Source organism: Bubalus kerabau, chromosome 3 (genome assembly GCF_029407905.1).
Source record: "Bubalus kerabau isolate K-KA32 ecotype Philippines breed swamp buffalo chromosome 3, PCC_UOA_SB_1v2, whole genome shotgun sequence".
Lineage (NCBI taxonomy): Eukaryota > Metazoa > Chordata > Mammalia > Artiodactyla > Bovidae > Bubalus > Bubalus kerabau.
This window is the reverse complement of record NC_073626.1, coordinates 74551683-74570809: the sequence shown is the minus strand read 5'-3', so window position 1 is coordinate 74570809 and position 19127 is coordinate 74551683. Positions and strand designations below refer to the sequence as shown.

General features: G+C 35.3%; 1 protein-coding gene across 3 annotated transcripts in view; it reads right to left on the bottom strand.

Moving 5' to 3' along the window:
- Window positions 1–19127, bottom strand: part of LNPK (lunapark, ER junction formation factor) — a 169203-nt gene that overhangs the window by 65732 nt on the left and 84344 nt on the right. Inside the window, exon 13 of one of the 3 annotated variants that reach the window (XM_055572159.1) lies at window positions 3453–13312. In XM_055572159.1, coding sequence (XP_055428134.1) covers window positions 13077–13312 — 236 coding nt within the window. In that variant the 3' untranslated portion in view covers window positions 3453–13076. The other 2 variants (XM_055572162.1, XM_055572161.1) reach the window with 2 other exon arrangements.

Genomic DNA, 19127 nt, shown 5'->3' with positions numbered 1-19127 from the left:
AATGAACTGTTTCCCCATAATTTGCACATACAAAAATGTTCTGAATTTGGGAATAACAGAACTATTAACTTGAATTAAAAATCTTTCTGTAACACAGTGATTTGTTGGATCTCAGTACTCTAGATTTTTAATTTAAAAATTAGGCTTTCTAAAAGTAATGCACATTCTTGATATTGTTTGGGAAAGTTTGGGGGAAAAGATGAAAAAACAGAGTAACATATACTACAACCCAATATGATTAGTTAAAATTTGTTATATTTGTATAAACCCCTCCCCTCTCATACATCTGTATCTATTTATAGATAGATCTATATTTATATAGTTTTATTTTCATATACTTGTATATGAGACCAGACTGTATATACACCTGTAACTTTATATCCATGTTTCTCTTAATATCAAATTTTGAGTATTTTCTTTATTAAAAATACTTCAAAAATATTTAAATGCATTATTTAAAAACTTGCCCACTCCTGAACATTTTGATCATCTACTTTTTTTCACTGTCATAATTAACTCTGGGATGAAACTCACTTGAAAATGCAATAGGTTTAGACCTACAAAGCAAATGTACAAACTCAAACTTAAGGTATATTCTGAAGGAGAAATGTAAGCAGAGACGATAGGGAAAGGAGTAAAACCATGCATTCAAGCCTTCGGCCTGCTTTTGCTTGAGTGTAAAGGAAAAACTCGTTACCACTTGACAGTTGTTCATGGGCTGTAAAGGTTTAAGGGTTCAAACCTCTTCCCAGTGACCAAATGCCCATGGCTTCAGGTGCTATGGAATGGTCAATAATTGACTCAAGATTTTCATAACAGTTCATGTGAGAAAAGCTACAGGAACAAGTGGAACACCACAGAGAGCCTCTTGCTCACAGTTTGGTTTAAGAATACAACTGCGCGGGGACAGGGCGGGGGGTGCTTCCCTGGTGGCTCAGTGGTAAAGAATCCACCTGCCAATGCAGGAGACACAGGTTCCTTCCCTTATCCATCCAGGAAGATCTCAAATGCCACAAAGCAACTAAGCTTGTGTGCCACAATTACTGAGACTATGTTCTGGAGCCCAGGAGCCACAACTACTGAAGCCTGTGCGCCCTAGAGCCCATGCTCCACAAGAAGGAAGGTCACTGCAATGAGAAGCCAGTGCACTGCGACGAGAGTAGCCCCTGCTCACCGCAACTAGAGAAAAGGCTGTGAATGCCCAGCACAGACAAAAAACAATAAAGAATGCAACTGTGTTTCTATCAATTTATAAAACACATACATAAGCTAAAAGGTCTAAAGAGTGAAAGGGAACCTAAGGAAGAGAAAGCAGTTCATGTGTTACAGTGATAGAATGCAGTGAAATAGCTTTTAAAATTTTGATCATTGCACTTTAGATTTCCTGTATTAAAAACCAAGAGAAGGAAACAGACAAGTATTGGTGAAGAGCTAATTTTATGACATCATTTCATGAGCAGGAAGTACCTGGGTTGAGGGGAGGGAACAAGTAGGTGTTTGGGGTAGGATGGTGAAACTTTACTTATAACATCAAAACCAATAAGATACCTTGTGATTCCTTACAATACCCCTATTTTCAAAATGCAATCTCACTAACCTGATGAGTTTTAAGCAATTCTCATGTCTAAAAGTGATCACCGATAAAGCTATCAGCAATCTAAAAACATGCAAGACTCACACACTGAACTTCAGTCCCATTTTTATACTAATTTTGCCACTGCTGTGGCACTGCTGCTTTGTACCTCACGTATAGCTCTGGCCATGGGGATAATTTGATGGGTTCCTTAATGCCCGAAGAAAAGGATCTTGAGATTCAATTGTTGTTTTTAATATTATTAAACATTGATGTTAACGAGTATCTTTGGTAGTTGGCTATTCTCTTAGAAGAGAGCTGCAGCATTCCTGCTTTACTGACTTGTGATCCCCTTGGAAAATTAGATGAAAGTTATGTATTCTTTTCCTAGAAAAATGTGCACTTACACACATAAAATCCTGTAGAAAATTTCCAGAGGCCCTTGGACTCCCTGGATCCTTGTTAACAACCTCTATACCAGAAAGAGAGGAATTTATAGAGAAACAGTAAACTGGATGGAGAGGTGTAGGAGGAGATAAAGAAAGGATGGGAAGTAGACAAGGAAGTTTCCCATTCTAGTCCACGTTCCCTATTTAATTTTCACAGCAGTTCCATGCATTACATATCATTTCTCAATAGTCAAGGAAACCAAGGTTTAGAGAGATTACCTAACTTCCCCACAAGGTCATACTACTGGAAACTGGCTGAGTCATAATGCAAACCTGGTCTCCTAACTTTTTAAGTCCTGTGAATACTTCACTTAGGACTTACTAAGTCAACTTACTGCTTCTTTATCTTGGGACTTAAGATAGAACTGACCTATTAGATTAACCACTGAGTAGACAATGAACTCCCTGAGAGTAGGGTCCATGTCACACTCATTCTACATCTCCAGTGCCTGACACACAGGAGGCACTCATTAATGGAGAAATAAATATTTAAATTAACACACTGGGGCAACAATCCCATAAATAGTGGTAGAAGCTACATGCAGCTGTGTATGACCATATCATAAAGATCCTTATCACCATTAAATACTCCTTTAGATGACCACCGGGCACAGACTTAAATGTTTCAAAACACAAATGGTACACCTCTTGTATAGAAGCAGCATTTAATCCTTTTGAAAAATCACATATTTATAAAACACGAAGTAGATTTACAGAAACCTGCCTAACATTATCATGTCAAGATCTTTTGATAGTGAACTATTTCATCCTATGAACACCAAACTCATATTGAAAATAAGTTCATAAATTAGGACTGTTTCCAAAGATACTTATTTTGCAACTGTTATGAGAACTTAAATGCATTTTTTTGTTTTTGCAGTAATTGCTCTGAAGATGAAAACTAAAGTACCATTTCAATGAGGTAAAGCTAATTGCTGCATTTACTGCTCATGTCATGTTGATGTATAACCATGTATCAAAGGTCATCCTTCTGTACTCATACATTATCAAATTTGAAAGCACAATATTTGATTCTGACCAACCTTTAAACTGCCCACAATGTGTGTGAAAAATAGATGGAGTTCTACCTTGGGTTTAAAAAAAAAAAACATGAACAAGTTTCGGAAGCAGAAGGGTCAAGAAGCCAGTGGCAAGGTTAGATGTCAGTACCATGAATCTTGCAGTGTCTTGGCTTATCAGTGAGGGCTAGTACAATGATCACAAGCTAAAATTGCTGTACTAATGAAGACAAAGGTCTAAAAAATTAGATAGCACAGCCCTTCTGACAGAGGGCAGTATCTTGTGGGCAATAATGCAGAGATAAGGACATAAATCACTTTAAAGACAATAAAACCTATAATGCACAAATTGAATTGTTTACATGTCTACTGGAGGAGGCACTGTTGAAAACAGAAGTGTCAGCCACATACCTCTTGTTACTCATCTGCACAAGGCAGTCCAGAATTCTGCTTCTTCATTAGAAGGCAAGTCATCTGCTCCCCTTTTCCTCTGCCCACTCGAAGCTCACAGCACTACTGTCCTGACTCACAATTTAGTAGTCTTGTGCCATCCTGTTCTAAAAGGAGTGCTGAACATTCATGCTTGCTTCAAACTATTGCTAACAATTGTTTGCTAGGATAAATTGGTCTTATCAGAATCTACTAAAACCTGAACAGCTGCTGCCCCTGCCTTTGCTGGTTGGGGGAGGGGAGGAGGTGTGGCAGGGTGGAGGGTGGGGGTAGGGGAGAAATGGCAGCAGGAAAGGAAAAATCCCCACTCTTCAGTAAGGACTGTGGCTGTATTAAACAAATAAAATACCATTTACTTTCATCAAGCCCAACTACAGGAGATTGCCCTGTTGAAGAAAGATCATACAAACATCAAAAAGAATCCAGGTCTTAAAAACCAAAAGAAAAAAATCGTGTTGAAAAGAGTCTACAACATCCACCCAAAACATGTTTCAAGCGTATAAATTTTATTTCAGTCAATACTCAGTTCATTTTATAAAATTCACAACATCCTATTCTGAAAAGTCATGTATTCTTTGGCTGTATGAAGACTCATAATTGAGAATACAAATTCATTCCAAAATTTAATTTCATCTATTCCTAGGAAAGGTTTTTTTTAAACCCTACTACTTATAATTTAATAAAATATGTCAACTCTTGGCAGGTAGGCAAAGCCTTTATAATTCTTGCTATAGACATTAAGGCACAAGTAGCCTTTCTCATTTTCAGAAAAAAAAATAGCTGACTATAATTCATAAACTATAACACACTAAGCAAGTTTGAATTACATTTGCCATGTACAGTATACCTCATGTTTAATGATTTTTTGAGGAAAAGTACTAAATTTTAAGATGTTTTTGTGTCTGGGCTCCAACAGATACAATGTCCAAAACCAGCAGCTTAATCCAGAAAATTCTAACTTAATGTCAGTTGCAACATTAAATGGTCAGAAATGAGAAAATAAACATAAAAATGAGATTTTTTAAAAACACCGTTCCATAGGTAATTAAAATATGGGATCGAGGGTGGGGAGAATAGGGATCTTCAAGAATGGAAATTTTCTAAACAACCCAAATTACAGATACAATTTAGAAATCATACCCAAATAACAGACTCACGTGAATCACGGAAGAGCTCTGACTCTGTGGTGCCCCTCAGCACACCAGCTCTTAGGCCATCTTCAGCTTGGTTCATTCACAGTTATTAAGCATCTATCTCAGACATTAAGAATTCAAAACAAATGAATCCTCCCCATCCTCAAGGTGCTCATACAGTTCCCATTTTCTCATATCTTGAGCTAGTCCTTCTCACTTTCTATCCCCAATTCCTGTATTTGTAGGAGTTACAGATAGAAGTAGCATACCAACCACTAGTGCTGATCAACTCAGGTCTATCACAGGAATCCATTCTCTAAACGGACAGGTAACTGACACCATGCCAGCTTTCAGTTTTGTTTTAATCTGTGCTGTTCTGTTGGAGGAATGCAAAAGTGAGAAATACAAGACTGAGCAACATTGCCTTTTTTCTGTTAACAATCAAACAAGGGAGGCAGACAATAAACATGGGTCAGGAGATTACAAGTTCTACATGGTGTATAAAGAACAATAGGAACAAAAAGCAAGTAACTGCTTAGGGAGGTTGAGGAAGTCACTTGGATTACAGAGTTAGCTCTTCAGGAAATGAGAGTTGACAAGAGTAGCATCATGGAAGATCAGTGCAAGGCATCTCTCAGAAGTGTAGTCAGAAGGCAAGGGAGAACAGTAGGAGACAAGGCCAGAAAAGAAGGGCATGCTTACAAGCCACCCAAGGAGGTAGCCAGACACAAGTGAGCCTGACAATAATTTTTGAAATTTGTGTTTTAGAACACTCCAACAGCAATGTGGACAATGGACTTTAAAAAAAGAAGAAAAAAAAAAAAGACAAAAGCATCAGTTGAAATTTTCCTAAGTTGTGAGGAACAACCTTTCTGGCCCTTTCCCTTCTCAATAATTCAAATAATTTGAGATTTGCAAAATCCTTCACACTATAAAATCTGCACTAAAGACTATAGCAGTATTTCCCATTGTGCATATGTGTAGGTTCATGCATACTACTACTCAACAGATAATTTATTGTCTCTTCTATACACCAGGCACTGGGAATGTAATAAGCAAAACCAGATATGGCCTTGACTTCGAGTTCATAGTCTGGTGCAAAAGATAATATTATGAAAGAATTATGAAAGAATTTCAAGAGGAGGGTACGTCAGAGTGGAAAGTCTGACAAGTGTCAGGTTAAGAGAAGACTGCCCTGAAGAAGTAACAATTGAGTTATCACAAAAATGAGAAACCCAAGAGCCTGAGTCTATTTCTTTCAGCCAACAGAGGAGGAGAAAACTCATAGGTAGTGAAAAGGACAGAGATTAGAGATCCTAGGTTTCAATTCCATTTACTATCCATAAATTAAGTAATCTTGGGGAATTCATTTAATCCCTGCTTGACAGGATTCCAGCCCCTCACATGGCTGTGTGAGACTATATGAGAATGTATATGAAAGTATCCAGGGCACAGGGCCTAAGAACAGGTATTCAAAAAAAAATGTTCATTTAATTCCCCACTTTCTTCATCCTTCAAAACCAGACTTAAGATAGAAATACTTATTTTCACAAAAATAAAATTTTCCCAGTTTTCCTAAATCAAGTGCCAGGGATCTGGTAAACGTCTTTGGCAGTTGAAAATTTGGCCTGTTCTCATATAATCCTGGAATGAGAACTTAAACTAATTTATGAGGGAGATTTTGAGAACTTTTTTTAATCTTTTCAGAGTGCTTCCAGATTCTATCAATTTTGCTGCCAAAAAAAAAAAAAAGGAAGGCACAAATATTTTTTTAAAAAAGAGAAAAATGCATAAAACAGAAAATCTAGGTTTTAAAAAACATCAAGTAACATAGAGGTATGAAAGTGGATAGTATTTTCTTTTCCTAAAACCCATGAGTAGTATAAATTAAACTACATATAACAGGAGCTTTGGAGGAAAAAGAATAGGAAATCGAATGCAATATAAGTTTCATACAAAGGTAAACTGATAAAGGTAACTGGGGGGACACCTACTATCTAATAAATAATTTTTAAAGGCATTTTAAAATAGTATTAAAGTAGAAAATGTAGATTAGTTTCCAAGGAGGAAAGAAATTAGGCTGATACAAATAGTTTATGGATTGATAAAAATTCTGTACTCATTAATAATTTTAATTCTTCACTTTATTTGTATTCTTATGGTTATATTCTAATAAATGTACTTTTCTATATTTATATGTTTATCAGTCTAAACTCAGAGCCTGAATCTGTGGATATAAATCACTTTAAAGAAGGTCACCAGCACACTTGTTAACCAGACTCATTTGCTTCTGTTTTTCTGTGTGTGCATAATAAAGTCAACTGACCAAGTGACCATGAGGAGGACTGACTAGGGTTCCTGTCTTTTTTCTAGCAGCTGTTCCTCTTTATCTCTGACCATGTTACTATGTGATTATCTCAACTGGGTTTCAATGAGACAGAAACTGAAGCTCTAGCAATGAACTATTTAAAACTAAGACACTAGTTTATTGTTTGCAGTTCACAACAAAAACTCTTTGTTTTATTGCTTTACTAATTTGGTGGTGGTGTTCAGTCGCTCTGTTGTGTCTGACTCTAAGCAACCCCATGGACTGCAGCACACCAGGCTTCCCTGTCGTTCACTATCTCCCAGAGTGTGCTCAAACTCATGTCCATCGAGTCGGTGATGCCATCCAATTATCTCATCCTCTGTCATCGCCTTCTCTTCCTGCCTTCAATCTTTCTCAGCATCAGGATCTTTTCCAATGAGGCGGCTCTTTGCATCAGGTGGCCAAAGTATTGGAGTTTCAGCTTCACCATCAGTCCTTCCAATGAATATTCAGGAACGATTTCCTTTGGAATTTACTGGTTTGATCTCCTTGCAATCCAACTGACTCTCATGAGTCTTCTCCAACACCACAGTTCAAAAAAAAATCAACTCTGGCACTCAGCCTTCCTTCTTTATAGTGCAACTCTCCCATCCATACATGACTACTGGAAAAACCAGAGCTTTGACCAGATGGACCTTTGTTGGCAAAGTAATGTCTCTGCTTTTTAATATGCTGTCTAGGTTGGCCATTCTTCCAAGGAGCAAGCATCTTTTAATTTCATGGCTGCAGTCGCCATCTGCAGTGATTTTGGAGCCCAAGAAAATGAAGTCTGTCAGTTTCCATTTTTTCCCCTCTATTTGCCATGAAGTGACATCATCAGATGCCATGATCTCTTTTTTGAATGTTGAGTTTGAAGCCAGCTTTTTCACTCTCCTCTTTCACTTTCATCAAGAGGCTCTTTAGTTCCTCTTCATTTTCTGCCATGAGGCTGGTGTCATCTGCATATTTGAGGTTATTGGTATTTCTCCCAGCAATCTTGATTCCAGCCTGTGGTTCATCTAGCCCAGCGTTTCACATGATATACTCTGCATATAAGTTAAATAACCAGGGTGACAATATACTAATTTGGTAGAGTCAATATATTTAGGTCTTTAATATACTAAAACAAGTCAAATTACAAACTGTAAGATTTGGCAGATCATCAATTCACAATCATCTCTTAGTCTGTCTTCATGTAAATACTTTTATTATTTTAATAGCTCTAAGAGTTCATAAACTATATGTAAATCTCTTCTATAATTCTTACAATGAATTGATGTTATACTAGATAATGACACCACATTATTTTCTTTCAATTTTCTAAAGCAGATCTGTATCTATAATTATCTCAAAATTGCTATAATTCCACAAATTATCCTCATTCTTTGACCCTTCCACTAACTGATTTGAGTGCAGTCCAACAGGCATTATTGTAGAGTAATAAATACTATAAGGTAAAATAAAGGAAAAAATAAGAAAAGAAGTTTTAAGATAGTTAAGTAGTTACTGTCAGCTGGAAATAGAAATAAACATGTTACATATTTTAAATACATAAACTCTAACACCAATAATGATTGGCAGTATAAAAACAGTGGTTTAATATAAAGCATCCTACATTAAGAGCTGAGATTCGAGTTCTGACTTGCTTAGGCGCTAACTCTCCCCATGACTTCATATAAGACATTTAGTATTTCTAGCACCCAGCATACAATGTTTAATGAAAATCATTATATAATTAGAACCTCTCCCCTCACTACATGAAAAGATAGCTCTTCAGATTCAGTTATGTTCAGCAAACAATAGTGATTGTGTGTCCAATGCACTGGGCTTCCCTAGTGGCTCAGACAATTAAGAATATGCCTGCAATGCTGGAGACCCAGATTTGATCCCTGGTTTGGGAAGATCCCCTGGAGAAGGGAATGGCTACCCACTCCTGTATTCTTGCCTGGTAGTGAGAAAGACCAAGTACAAAAATAAAGAGCATAGCTTAATAATTAGCAAGATTTCTAAACTTGGATTCTGACTGAAACTATTTCACTTGAATCCAACAACTGAGTGTCCTCCTGTCTGTGCAAGTGGGAAAATATCCCAGGCAGAGGAAGAGTACCAGGAGACCGGGGGATTAGGAAAGAACACTGCATGTGCAAACAGAGAAACCAGTATAGCTGTACTGAAAGTGTGGGGGTACAGGGGCAGAGAAACAGTGGCAGCAGTTGTAGTGAGAAACGCCAGAAGAAACTAGGAGCAAAGTTACACAGGCTTTGTAAGCCGTATGGGTAACTTTGGACCTCATTCTAAGAACAGTGAGGAATAATTAAAGGGTTTAAGCAATGGTATGACACGATTTGTTTTCCAGTTATGAAAACTCTTTCAGGCTGAAGTAGACAGAATAGATAGCCATGGACAAGACTGGAGACAAGGAAACCAGTTAAGAAACAGTTTTGAGATGAAGGAGGCCTGAATTAGAAGGCAGTACAACAGTAATAAGAAGACTTCTAAAGTCATATGTGTGTGTATGTGTTAATTGCTCAGTTGTGTCTGACTCTTTGCGACCCCATGGACTGTAGCCCAGCAGGCTGCTCCATCCATGGGATTCTCCAGACAAAAATACTGGAGTGGGTACCCATTCTCTTCTCCAGGGAATTTTCCTGACCCAAGGATTGAACCTGGGTTTCTTGCATTGCAGCCTGATTCTTTATGGTCTGAGCCACCTGAAGTTATTTGCCAGCATTCAAGTCTCAGATTTTTCACTTATCCAGTTGCTTACTCTCTATACATGTTTTCCTATCTATAACCCAGAGAAAAAAATCCTCACAGGGTTGTTGCCAAGGAACAAATAATACTTACACAACAGTTAGCATGTTGCTTGGTACATAGTAAGAATGCAAATGTTTACTATCATTAATGTAAGGTTAATGGGATGGAGAAATGAGAATATAACAGGAAGATGCTTAGGAAACAGAAAATGACAGTTAAGGTACAGGAAAAAGGGGAAAGGAATGAGTGGACAAACTCTAGTTTCTAGCTTGCACAGTAGCACTATTGATAAGATGAGAAGCACAGAAACTAAACTGAAACAGAAACTTTTTGAAGGTTTTGAAGGAGAAAATAGTGTTCACTTTTTAATAAATTGATTGGGAGAGACATTCATTCCAGTAGGCAGGTATATCTATCACTCTAAAGTGAAGGAAAGAGATCAAGGCTGAAGATCTGAGAATAAGAGAGACAGATGGTAATTAAGTCCATGGGGGTTGATGAGAGCCTTTAGAGAGAGAATACACAGAGTGAAGAAATGCTGACAAGGTAGAAAGGTGAAACACCAACATGTAAATGATGGGCAGAGGAAGAGAAACCTGCAAAGGACACTGAGAGAAAAGAAGCAGAGGAATAAGAGAACAATAGTGTGAGAACTCAAAAGCCAAAAGAAAAAAAGTATTTCAAACTAAAGGGAGCACCCAAGAGTGTCAATGGAATCAGGTAAGAACTGAGTTTTTGCTGAATTTAGCAACAAAGTTATCCATTCACGTAATAAATAATAAATGTGTCAAACACTGTACCAGGCTCTGGAGATACAAAGATAAATAAGACAGAACCTTGCACACAAAGACTCTTAAGTCTTGAAGAAATACAGTAAACTAATAAACTAAAATACTCATAGATTATAATAACAGATAAAGTGACAGGATTGAGTAAAAGGCAGAGACCAGCTTTAGATACGGAGCTTGGGAGGGCATCTCTCTGAGGAAAGAACATTTAAACTGAGACCTAAGGTGGGAAAGGGTTTAGCTTAGTCAGAGAATTGAAAGACACCCTAAGGCTTCAGCATAATGGTGGAAGAGAGACGGAGAGAAAAGCCAGACCTGTTTGTAGATTATGCTAAGGGCATAGTGAGAAGTTTACATGATGACCTGTTGGGCATTAGTAAGCAGGGAAGTGAAGGTTACTCTAGCTCACAGCACTGATTAGTTTGCTTTTCCTCATTTATACTAGTCTTAATAATCAGAAATAGGACATTATACCACTCTTCAACCATTAACTGTTTATTATAATATCAGAAGAAACTTTTCTATTTTAATAGGTACCACATGATTACAGCATGTTACCTGTTACATTAATTCACCTATTTTAACCTTCTTCCATAGATACTTCTGATATCTACTTAATTCTATCACTAAATTATATTTCTCTGAGATTACTCATTTTTCAGAATTTGAATGTTTTATAACAAGAAGACTCAACAAAGTGTTACTAAAGTGTTATGGGCCAATAATACACACACCAAAAAAACTGATGGGCTTCATCAAAAAAGGGAAAAAGGAGACTATATTCTGTAGTATTATTATATGCCACAGTTTCAGGTTCCTATTGCCTTAATCTATGCATTTATATACATGTATAAGATAAAGAAAACCTATGCAGAAAACTTTGGCTTGATTCTGACCAGCCAAATTATATTTCATATTGTTTTTTCATTTCCTTATCTGCAAGGAGAATTCAGAGCTCTTCCACATTTCACAAAGATATCAAGAGTGTAAAATGCTACCACTTAATATCTACTATCAGACAGTCAGCTAGGCCCACTACATAAATTACTTTTTATTGTCCTCATACTCCAAAAAGTAGGTATTCTTCCAATTTTAAAGATGAAAAACCATGACCTCAGTGAGGTCAGGTGACTTGCCCAAGACTGCAGAGCTAGAATTCAAGCCCAATCCTATCATCTTGAAAACTCTCAGACTATTAACAGATTTGGGTTCCTTTAAAAAACCTATCAGATATAAGGTATTAAATCATAAAGATGAATTTTTAAATGATAATAAATGGTATTTTATTTAATTTTTAACAAACCATATATAACTTAGAAATACTTGCTATATACACCATTCCTGTATATTCCTTCCTTTGGCATAACTTGATAGTTTTTTCTTAGTAATAGATAAAAAGAAAATAGAAAAGATAACAAGAATTACTATTCTGGGTCAAAAAAACTGCCATTTAGTCCTTAATACACATATTAAATCCAATGAACTACTAGTAATTAACTGCCTATTCTCACAAAACTATGTCTCTCAAAATTAAAAACTACAAATGGCCTAAGGTTTTCCTGAATCAGAAAAATCTAACCTCTGATTAGAACCTCTAAATGTCACTAATTCTCTGAACTTGAAAGGTAACAAATTTGAATAAAAAGATCATAATTTTTTCTCAGCATAATTTATAGATTTACTGAATTGTGAGCTCTTCCTACTAAGACTTTTCAGGTAGCTAAGTCATCTACCAAGCTATTGTCTGAAGAAGTCTAGATATTTAACAAAAAGAAATTGCTGCCAGATCATCTTTATTTTCCTTAACAAAATACACATATGAGCACAAAATTCACTTATAATAGCATTATTTTACAAATATAAATAATGTTCAAAATTCAAGTACAGTCAAGTGCAGAGGTATTTCCTACATGTTAATATGTAAACATAAGCTAATTATATGCATCAGGTACCTCTGGCCCAGCTGCAAAACAAGAGACATCAAAAGTAACACTGCACTTGACTGTTCGACTGCATTCTTACTGAGAATTCACACAAATGCCTATATTATTACTGTGATAACTTTCACACCTCTTAATGTAAATGCCTAAAGAGATATTTTACCCCCTGGCAAATATCACAAGAGTTAAAATTCTATCCATTTTAATAATGAAGTATTAAAAATCTTAACTGAGTTTCATTCCTTAAAACAAATGCCATTAGAACTTATTCCTAACCAAAGTTCTTCCTATGCCAAATGTATTTACAGGTCACAAGAAGAAAACAAAACTTCTATTATATTTGTTTACTTTTAGAACAGAAAAAAATACCTAAACGTTGTCTAAACAGTGTGGGTTTCTGTACATTCAAAAGGATTTTACTTTACTGACACCATTTGCTTTTAATTTTAATAGCCAGTAGACGTAAGTCTGACATATTGAAATAGCTAGGCAATCTGAAATTCAAACGATACCAAGCATGTCTTTGGGGGGGTGGAAAAAAAGAAAGCACCACCTACAAAAGCAATAACTGACATCAGCAAGACTACAAATATCCAGTTGAAGGCACATGAAAGCATTTACTACATTGTCAAAGATTCTCCACTTAGTTCAGGATTAGGAACAGCATTAGCTCTGGGAACTGTTGACTTGTCTTCATTCATTGAGGTTTCTTCATTCTCGGTCTCTTCTTGTTTCTCCTCTGGTTCCTCTATGCCAGATGCTTGTTCAATCACTGGGTTTGTCTGCTCTGTATCTGGTATTTTGTCATCTGTCTGTTCTGTACTATTATCTAGAACATCTTGTTCTTCTAAAGATTCTGAAAAGATAAAGAATAAAAACTTTAGGAATAGTCAATGTTAATAACTACTAAATAAGATAAGCATGTGCAAAGAAACTAAGAAACAGAAGAATAGTCTAACATTATCCTTAAAATATATCTTTTTAATGTACTTAAGTACATCATGCATGCATACTCAGTTGCTAAGTCACGTTGACTCTTTTGCAATCCCTGGATCTCACCAGGCTCTTCTATTCACAGGATCTTCCAAGCAAGAATACTGGAGTGGGTTGCCATGCCCTTCTCTAGGGGATATTTCCAACCCAGGGATCGAACCCATGTCTCCTGCATTGGCAGGCAGATTCTTTACCACTGAGCCACTTTGGAAGCCTATCCCTATAGCATACCATATATGAAATGGTATGAATGAAGGAAAAAACAATTTGGGGGAAACATACCCATAAACATAATTTTACCTAAAGCCCCATCATTCACAAAATAAATGAACTATCATAATACTTAAGAATCTTCCTAAAGATGGATTTGAAAGCTGAATGTCTGAATATATCAAAATTAAAATAGAATTATGTATTATAAGACAACAGCCCAGCAAAAACAGCAAATGCACTAACTCCCAGATTATGTTTCCTGAAGGAACTAGTGTCTCTTGCGTCCAGGCAACACTGTGACCAATGCGTAAATGTGTACCTTTGTAGGATGCATATGTGTGTATAGGTGGTGTGATTTCCCACACTGATTTACACCTCTATTATCCATGACTGTGGGGGTCTGGATCCACCTTTTCCAAAGTCAAGACAAGTCTTCCTTCATCCTTGTGCAAGACAAGTCCTTGGGATTTAAACCTCTGGGTCAGAATATGCTACATACCTTGAATGCTAGGGAGCGAAAGGGAAGAGTCTTTTGCCTCTGTCTCCATTAGCAGAGGCCAAGTAAGGGCATTGGTTCCTAATCCGAAGGTTTACTCCCTTCAAACTCTCTTTTGAGTGTCATTAAACTCATATCTCTTAATAATAATTTAATAATAATAACTTTAATTCCTCAAAGTTTAAAGAATAGGAAAGGGAAGGAAATGACAGGAGCAAAGTTTTGGGCCACTCAATTTCCAAATCAAAGATAAACACCTAACTTTGAGGTGTTTCTGTGTTTTGTTTCTGTAATAAATAGCAACTAATATTACTGCTAGGAGAAATATGGTTAAACTACATCAAGCAAAGCAAATAAGGAGATTTTCATACCCTCACAGATGATCCCTTATATTACAAATGCTACTGTTTCAAAAATCTGGAGGACAGGCTAGTTTACACTAGTAAAAAGTTCTACTTTTGTTCCTTGTAGAATAGTAACCCACTCCAGTATTCTTGCTGGAGAATCCAATGGACAGAGGAGTCAGGCGGGCTATAGTCCATAGAGCCGCAAAGAGTCGGACACAACCAAAGCAACTTAGCATATAATAAATGCCAGTATTTTGATAACAAAATTAATACTTTTTAAAGAAAATATGTACATGTTTACATGGAGGTTTTATAAATTCATGGTTTTATCATATCAGTTTTAATAAATACAAATTATATAACATACTCTATGTGGAGTTGAAAATAATTTTTTAACTTATTTTTAAAGATATTTTCGACTCTAGTTTATGGAATTAATCACAATCTCTTTCTCTCTTTTTATATATAGAACAAAAAGCCAAAATTGCATAGCTAGGGACATCTAAGTTAATGGGGTTTACTGTATGGAAACTTCATATGCTCACAAAAAGATGAGGAATGTTCACATGTCACAAAAATGCTATTTTTATTGTAAAAGGAACATAAAATGGCACTGTGCACCACTTGGAATCTTACAAAAATCCAAAGTTGAAAAGCAGGAGGTCGAGTCGTGTTACACGAAGTTGTGTTATATCCAGTGGTCAAAGGAAAAGCAGAAAGTGAAATGAAACTCTATGGACATGTACAGACCATTTCTGCTACAAGGGCAAGCAAACTGTTCAGTGGAACACTTCAGGAGTCAATAAGTGAAAGTCACTCAGTCTTGTCCAACTCTTTGCGACCCCGTTGGACTATACAGTCCATGGAATTTTCCAGGCCAGAATACTGGAGTGGATAACCCTTCTCTTCTCCAGGGGATCTTCCCAACCCAGGGATTGAGCCCAGGTCTCCCACATTGCAGGTAGATTCTTTACCAGCTGAGCCACAAGCTAAGTCAATAACCATTTGTAATTCTACCTTCACAGAATTTATCCAGGGTAGAATTTTAAGAGTCACTGTTTTCTACCACTCTCTGGCCATAGAGCAATACTTACTTGCCAAGAATTTTACAAGTGGTTATGATTTAGTAAACCCTCCAATAAAGTTACACGAAATGAAAAAACAAAAAGCTCAGAACTCAGGACTCAACTCATCAATAAGCATGCTTCAGTGAACATGGGCCCACATAGTTTGTTATCTGTTTTGACAGATTAACTCAGTATTAAACAGGAGAGGTATCAAAGTTTATGATTTATGATATTAAAGCTTTGTGATGTAATTATTTTCAGAAACAGACACATCCCCAAATACAATACAAATTTTAAAATTCTGGAATCTTAAAGAAGCAGTTAATACAAAGAGAAAAATTATAATACTTAATTTTGTTAACATATATAGAGGTGAATTCTAAGAAATACACGTGAATTCTACAAAAGTCAATTATTTTCATAATTAGAAAATAACATTATACACAAAACCTGCTCATCAATACTATATTGTATTTCAGAAAATATACAGAAGACTAAAAAATGGTGAAATGATGAATAGGGTTTGAGAACAAAAAGCGTATTAAATGACTACTTTTCTTCCCCCAGGTTAATCTGTAGAAAAGTAATATTAATAGCAGTTAATGCTACAAAAATTTGGTACGTGTCATGATACCTATAATGCAGATATCAGCTAGTCTAAACAACACAGATATTCAGTGTATGTATGTCAGTGTCATTTTGTGAGAGGTCATCACTACAAGCTTTAAGTGAACTAGATGCACAAGATTAACAGAAATTTAATTACATACCAGTTTAATAACTAAACCACAGAACTTCATAAAAACATAATTAAATATATTCCAAAAGTACTTACTTTTTTTCTGTGGGAGAGTATCATTTGCCTGTTCTAATAAAAACAGTAAATTTCTTCTGTGAAGCTGTAGTTTATATATAATAGCTTGGTGGTATAAAATTCATTACAGTAGATGTCAATATTTGGGCATAAAATACCAAAAGAGAAACCATATTTCATGTTCACACTAATTAAACAGGTCTACTCTTCCCTGTGCAGCACCAGTTTAAGACTAAAATTAATACAAGGTTACTCGAATGACCTAATTCCATCTGTAGGAAAATTTTTTAAATCACCTTTGACATCTGTAATGCCAAGAAAACAATCTATCACAATGTGATAAAACAAAAATGATCCATGGGATTTGTTCCTTACCTGACTCCTTCCCCTTCTATTCTCCTACCCCAATATTCTTGACAGAAAAGCTTTCCCACCAAATTGTAACAATTGGCTTCTGGTTGGGTAAAGCTTCAATTCAGCTAGATAGCTCAACCTCATAAAACTGAATGTAACTGTATAATGAACACTGCCACTGCCTCACCTATAAACCACAAACATGCAAAAACATTTAAGAAGACCACCGTCCATTTAGGTTTTTATTCTAGCTCTTGAAAGGATAATTCTCTAAAAAAAATTAAAGAATAGTTAACAAAACAATTTCATACATCTCCAAAAGAAACACATAATTTCTGCAGCAAAATACATGAGTCTATTTATATTATGTATTCCAAAACTCCTAATATTTTGGTGATTTAGATTCTTACTTCTTATTCCTTTTTACAATAACTTTAAAAAAAATTTGCCTTGCTAACATATCAGTACCTACTATATGTACAGACTATAAAACTCACCCAAAGGAAATTTGTTAAATTAAAATGGACAATTTGTCTTTAACTCACAGATTTTAAAGTTTTTTAAAGATTTTTCTGCCTTAAGAAAAACAGCCAACTTATATTCAAGGACCAAAGACACAAATTTCATCCCAAAATGCAACTTACTGGCTCAATGAATAAAATTCAAATAAATGATTACCACCTATGAGAAAATAGCTCATTTTAAACATAAAGATGTTGTGTAATTATTTACCATTTGTGAACAAATCCATTAGATGAGTCATTAGAATGTCATTATTAAGCAATAATGTAAAACTATTAGGTGAAGGTGTTTCAGAAAAGGAAACCAACAGGCTAAAAGATCTCTATGTCTAAAACAAGCATAAAAAAAACATAATATAGGCAAGTTTACATCTTGAGTAAGCTATACATAGCTAAAAATAAGTTTTTCTGATCTGATACATAGAATTCAATAAAATCTACATTATCAAATAGTACAATTTCCTAAAGCACCTAATAAGCAAAACTAAAAACAGAACTTTCCTTAGTTCAACATAACCTAAGGGTAACAGTATTATTGTTGAAACAAAAGAAAGGGAAGAGCAAAAATCGGATTTCAAGATAAATTTCACCTTATATAAATTGTACTTGCTATTTTCGATAGTACTAAGTAGATGCCATGAGTTTTATTACTAGTAAGTTATTTCCAGTGAATAAAAGCTATATTCTACTAAAAGAATTACATAAGATCTAACTAAATATAACTGAACAATGAAAACAGTATTAACGTTTTTTAAACATGCTAACTCCAAATCACTATACTGGAATATTAATAGTGTAGTAACCTTGTACTCTAATTATTATCATATCTAACAAAAAGAATGCTATGAATCAATTATTTTGAAAAACACATTTTAAAAAGAAGAAAAACTGATAAACTGACTTTAACACAGCTTAGCAGACACTCAAATATTACTGTACTATTCATTTCACAATAAAAGAAACCAAAGAAACTAAAAACCAGCTCATTACTTTGACATACCATATCTAGCATGCCCTTAGAATAAAGTGACAGTCTTAATTTTTTTGTTTTCTCTAATGTTTTATTACCAAAACATCTGTGTACATAGTTTTAGAAAAAATTTTAGGAATTCAAATGAGCAGTTAACAGGAGGAATTTCTTTCTTCTAGCGAGCGCTCCTTCTTTGATGAAAACTTTCCAAGGTTTCATGTGTTGTTCCAAGAGTGGTCCAAAAATTTCAAAAGCCTTATGCCTCATCCTAAATGCAAAATATTCCAGTAGAATGAAGATAAAATTTAAAGTCTTGTATCATAAATTGAAAAAAGGATTTCTTGTATTAATTCTAGATTCACATAAATGGTTAGGAACTATTCTTTGAAAAAACATTAAGACAAAAGAAAGTTACCTTTTGGTTCCATCTGTAAATTCAGTAACGCAATTTTAAGAAGCTGGTTCAATACTTTTAAAAATATATTAAAATTGAAACAGGAAAGTTTTTCTTTCAGACCTAAGTTTTGTGTAATTTTTCTACACAGAAGTGTAGAAATCAGCAATCTAAGCCCTTCATCACTCTGGCTGTCAACAGAGGGAGTAGCTCATTGAGATGATATGCTCCTTAGTTCACAGTTCAATTTAATCATAAAGGTATGCCACCAGTGTTTAAATAAATGCAGGTTATCTCTTCATCAGAAATACTTTCCGCCATTTACTAATGGAATCCAGCTTGAAATTCATAACCGTGTATCACAGTGTTGAGAGACAGGAGTCTTGGAAAAAATTTTGTCTTCTGACAAACCAAAGAAGTAAAACGATGCTCATAATAGCCATTTTGATGAATCCAAAAAGAAGAATGAAGAAGTTACTACTATAGTGACTATCTTAACCAA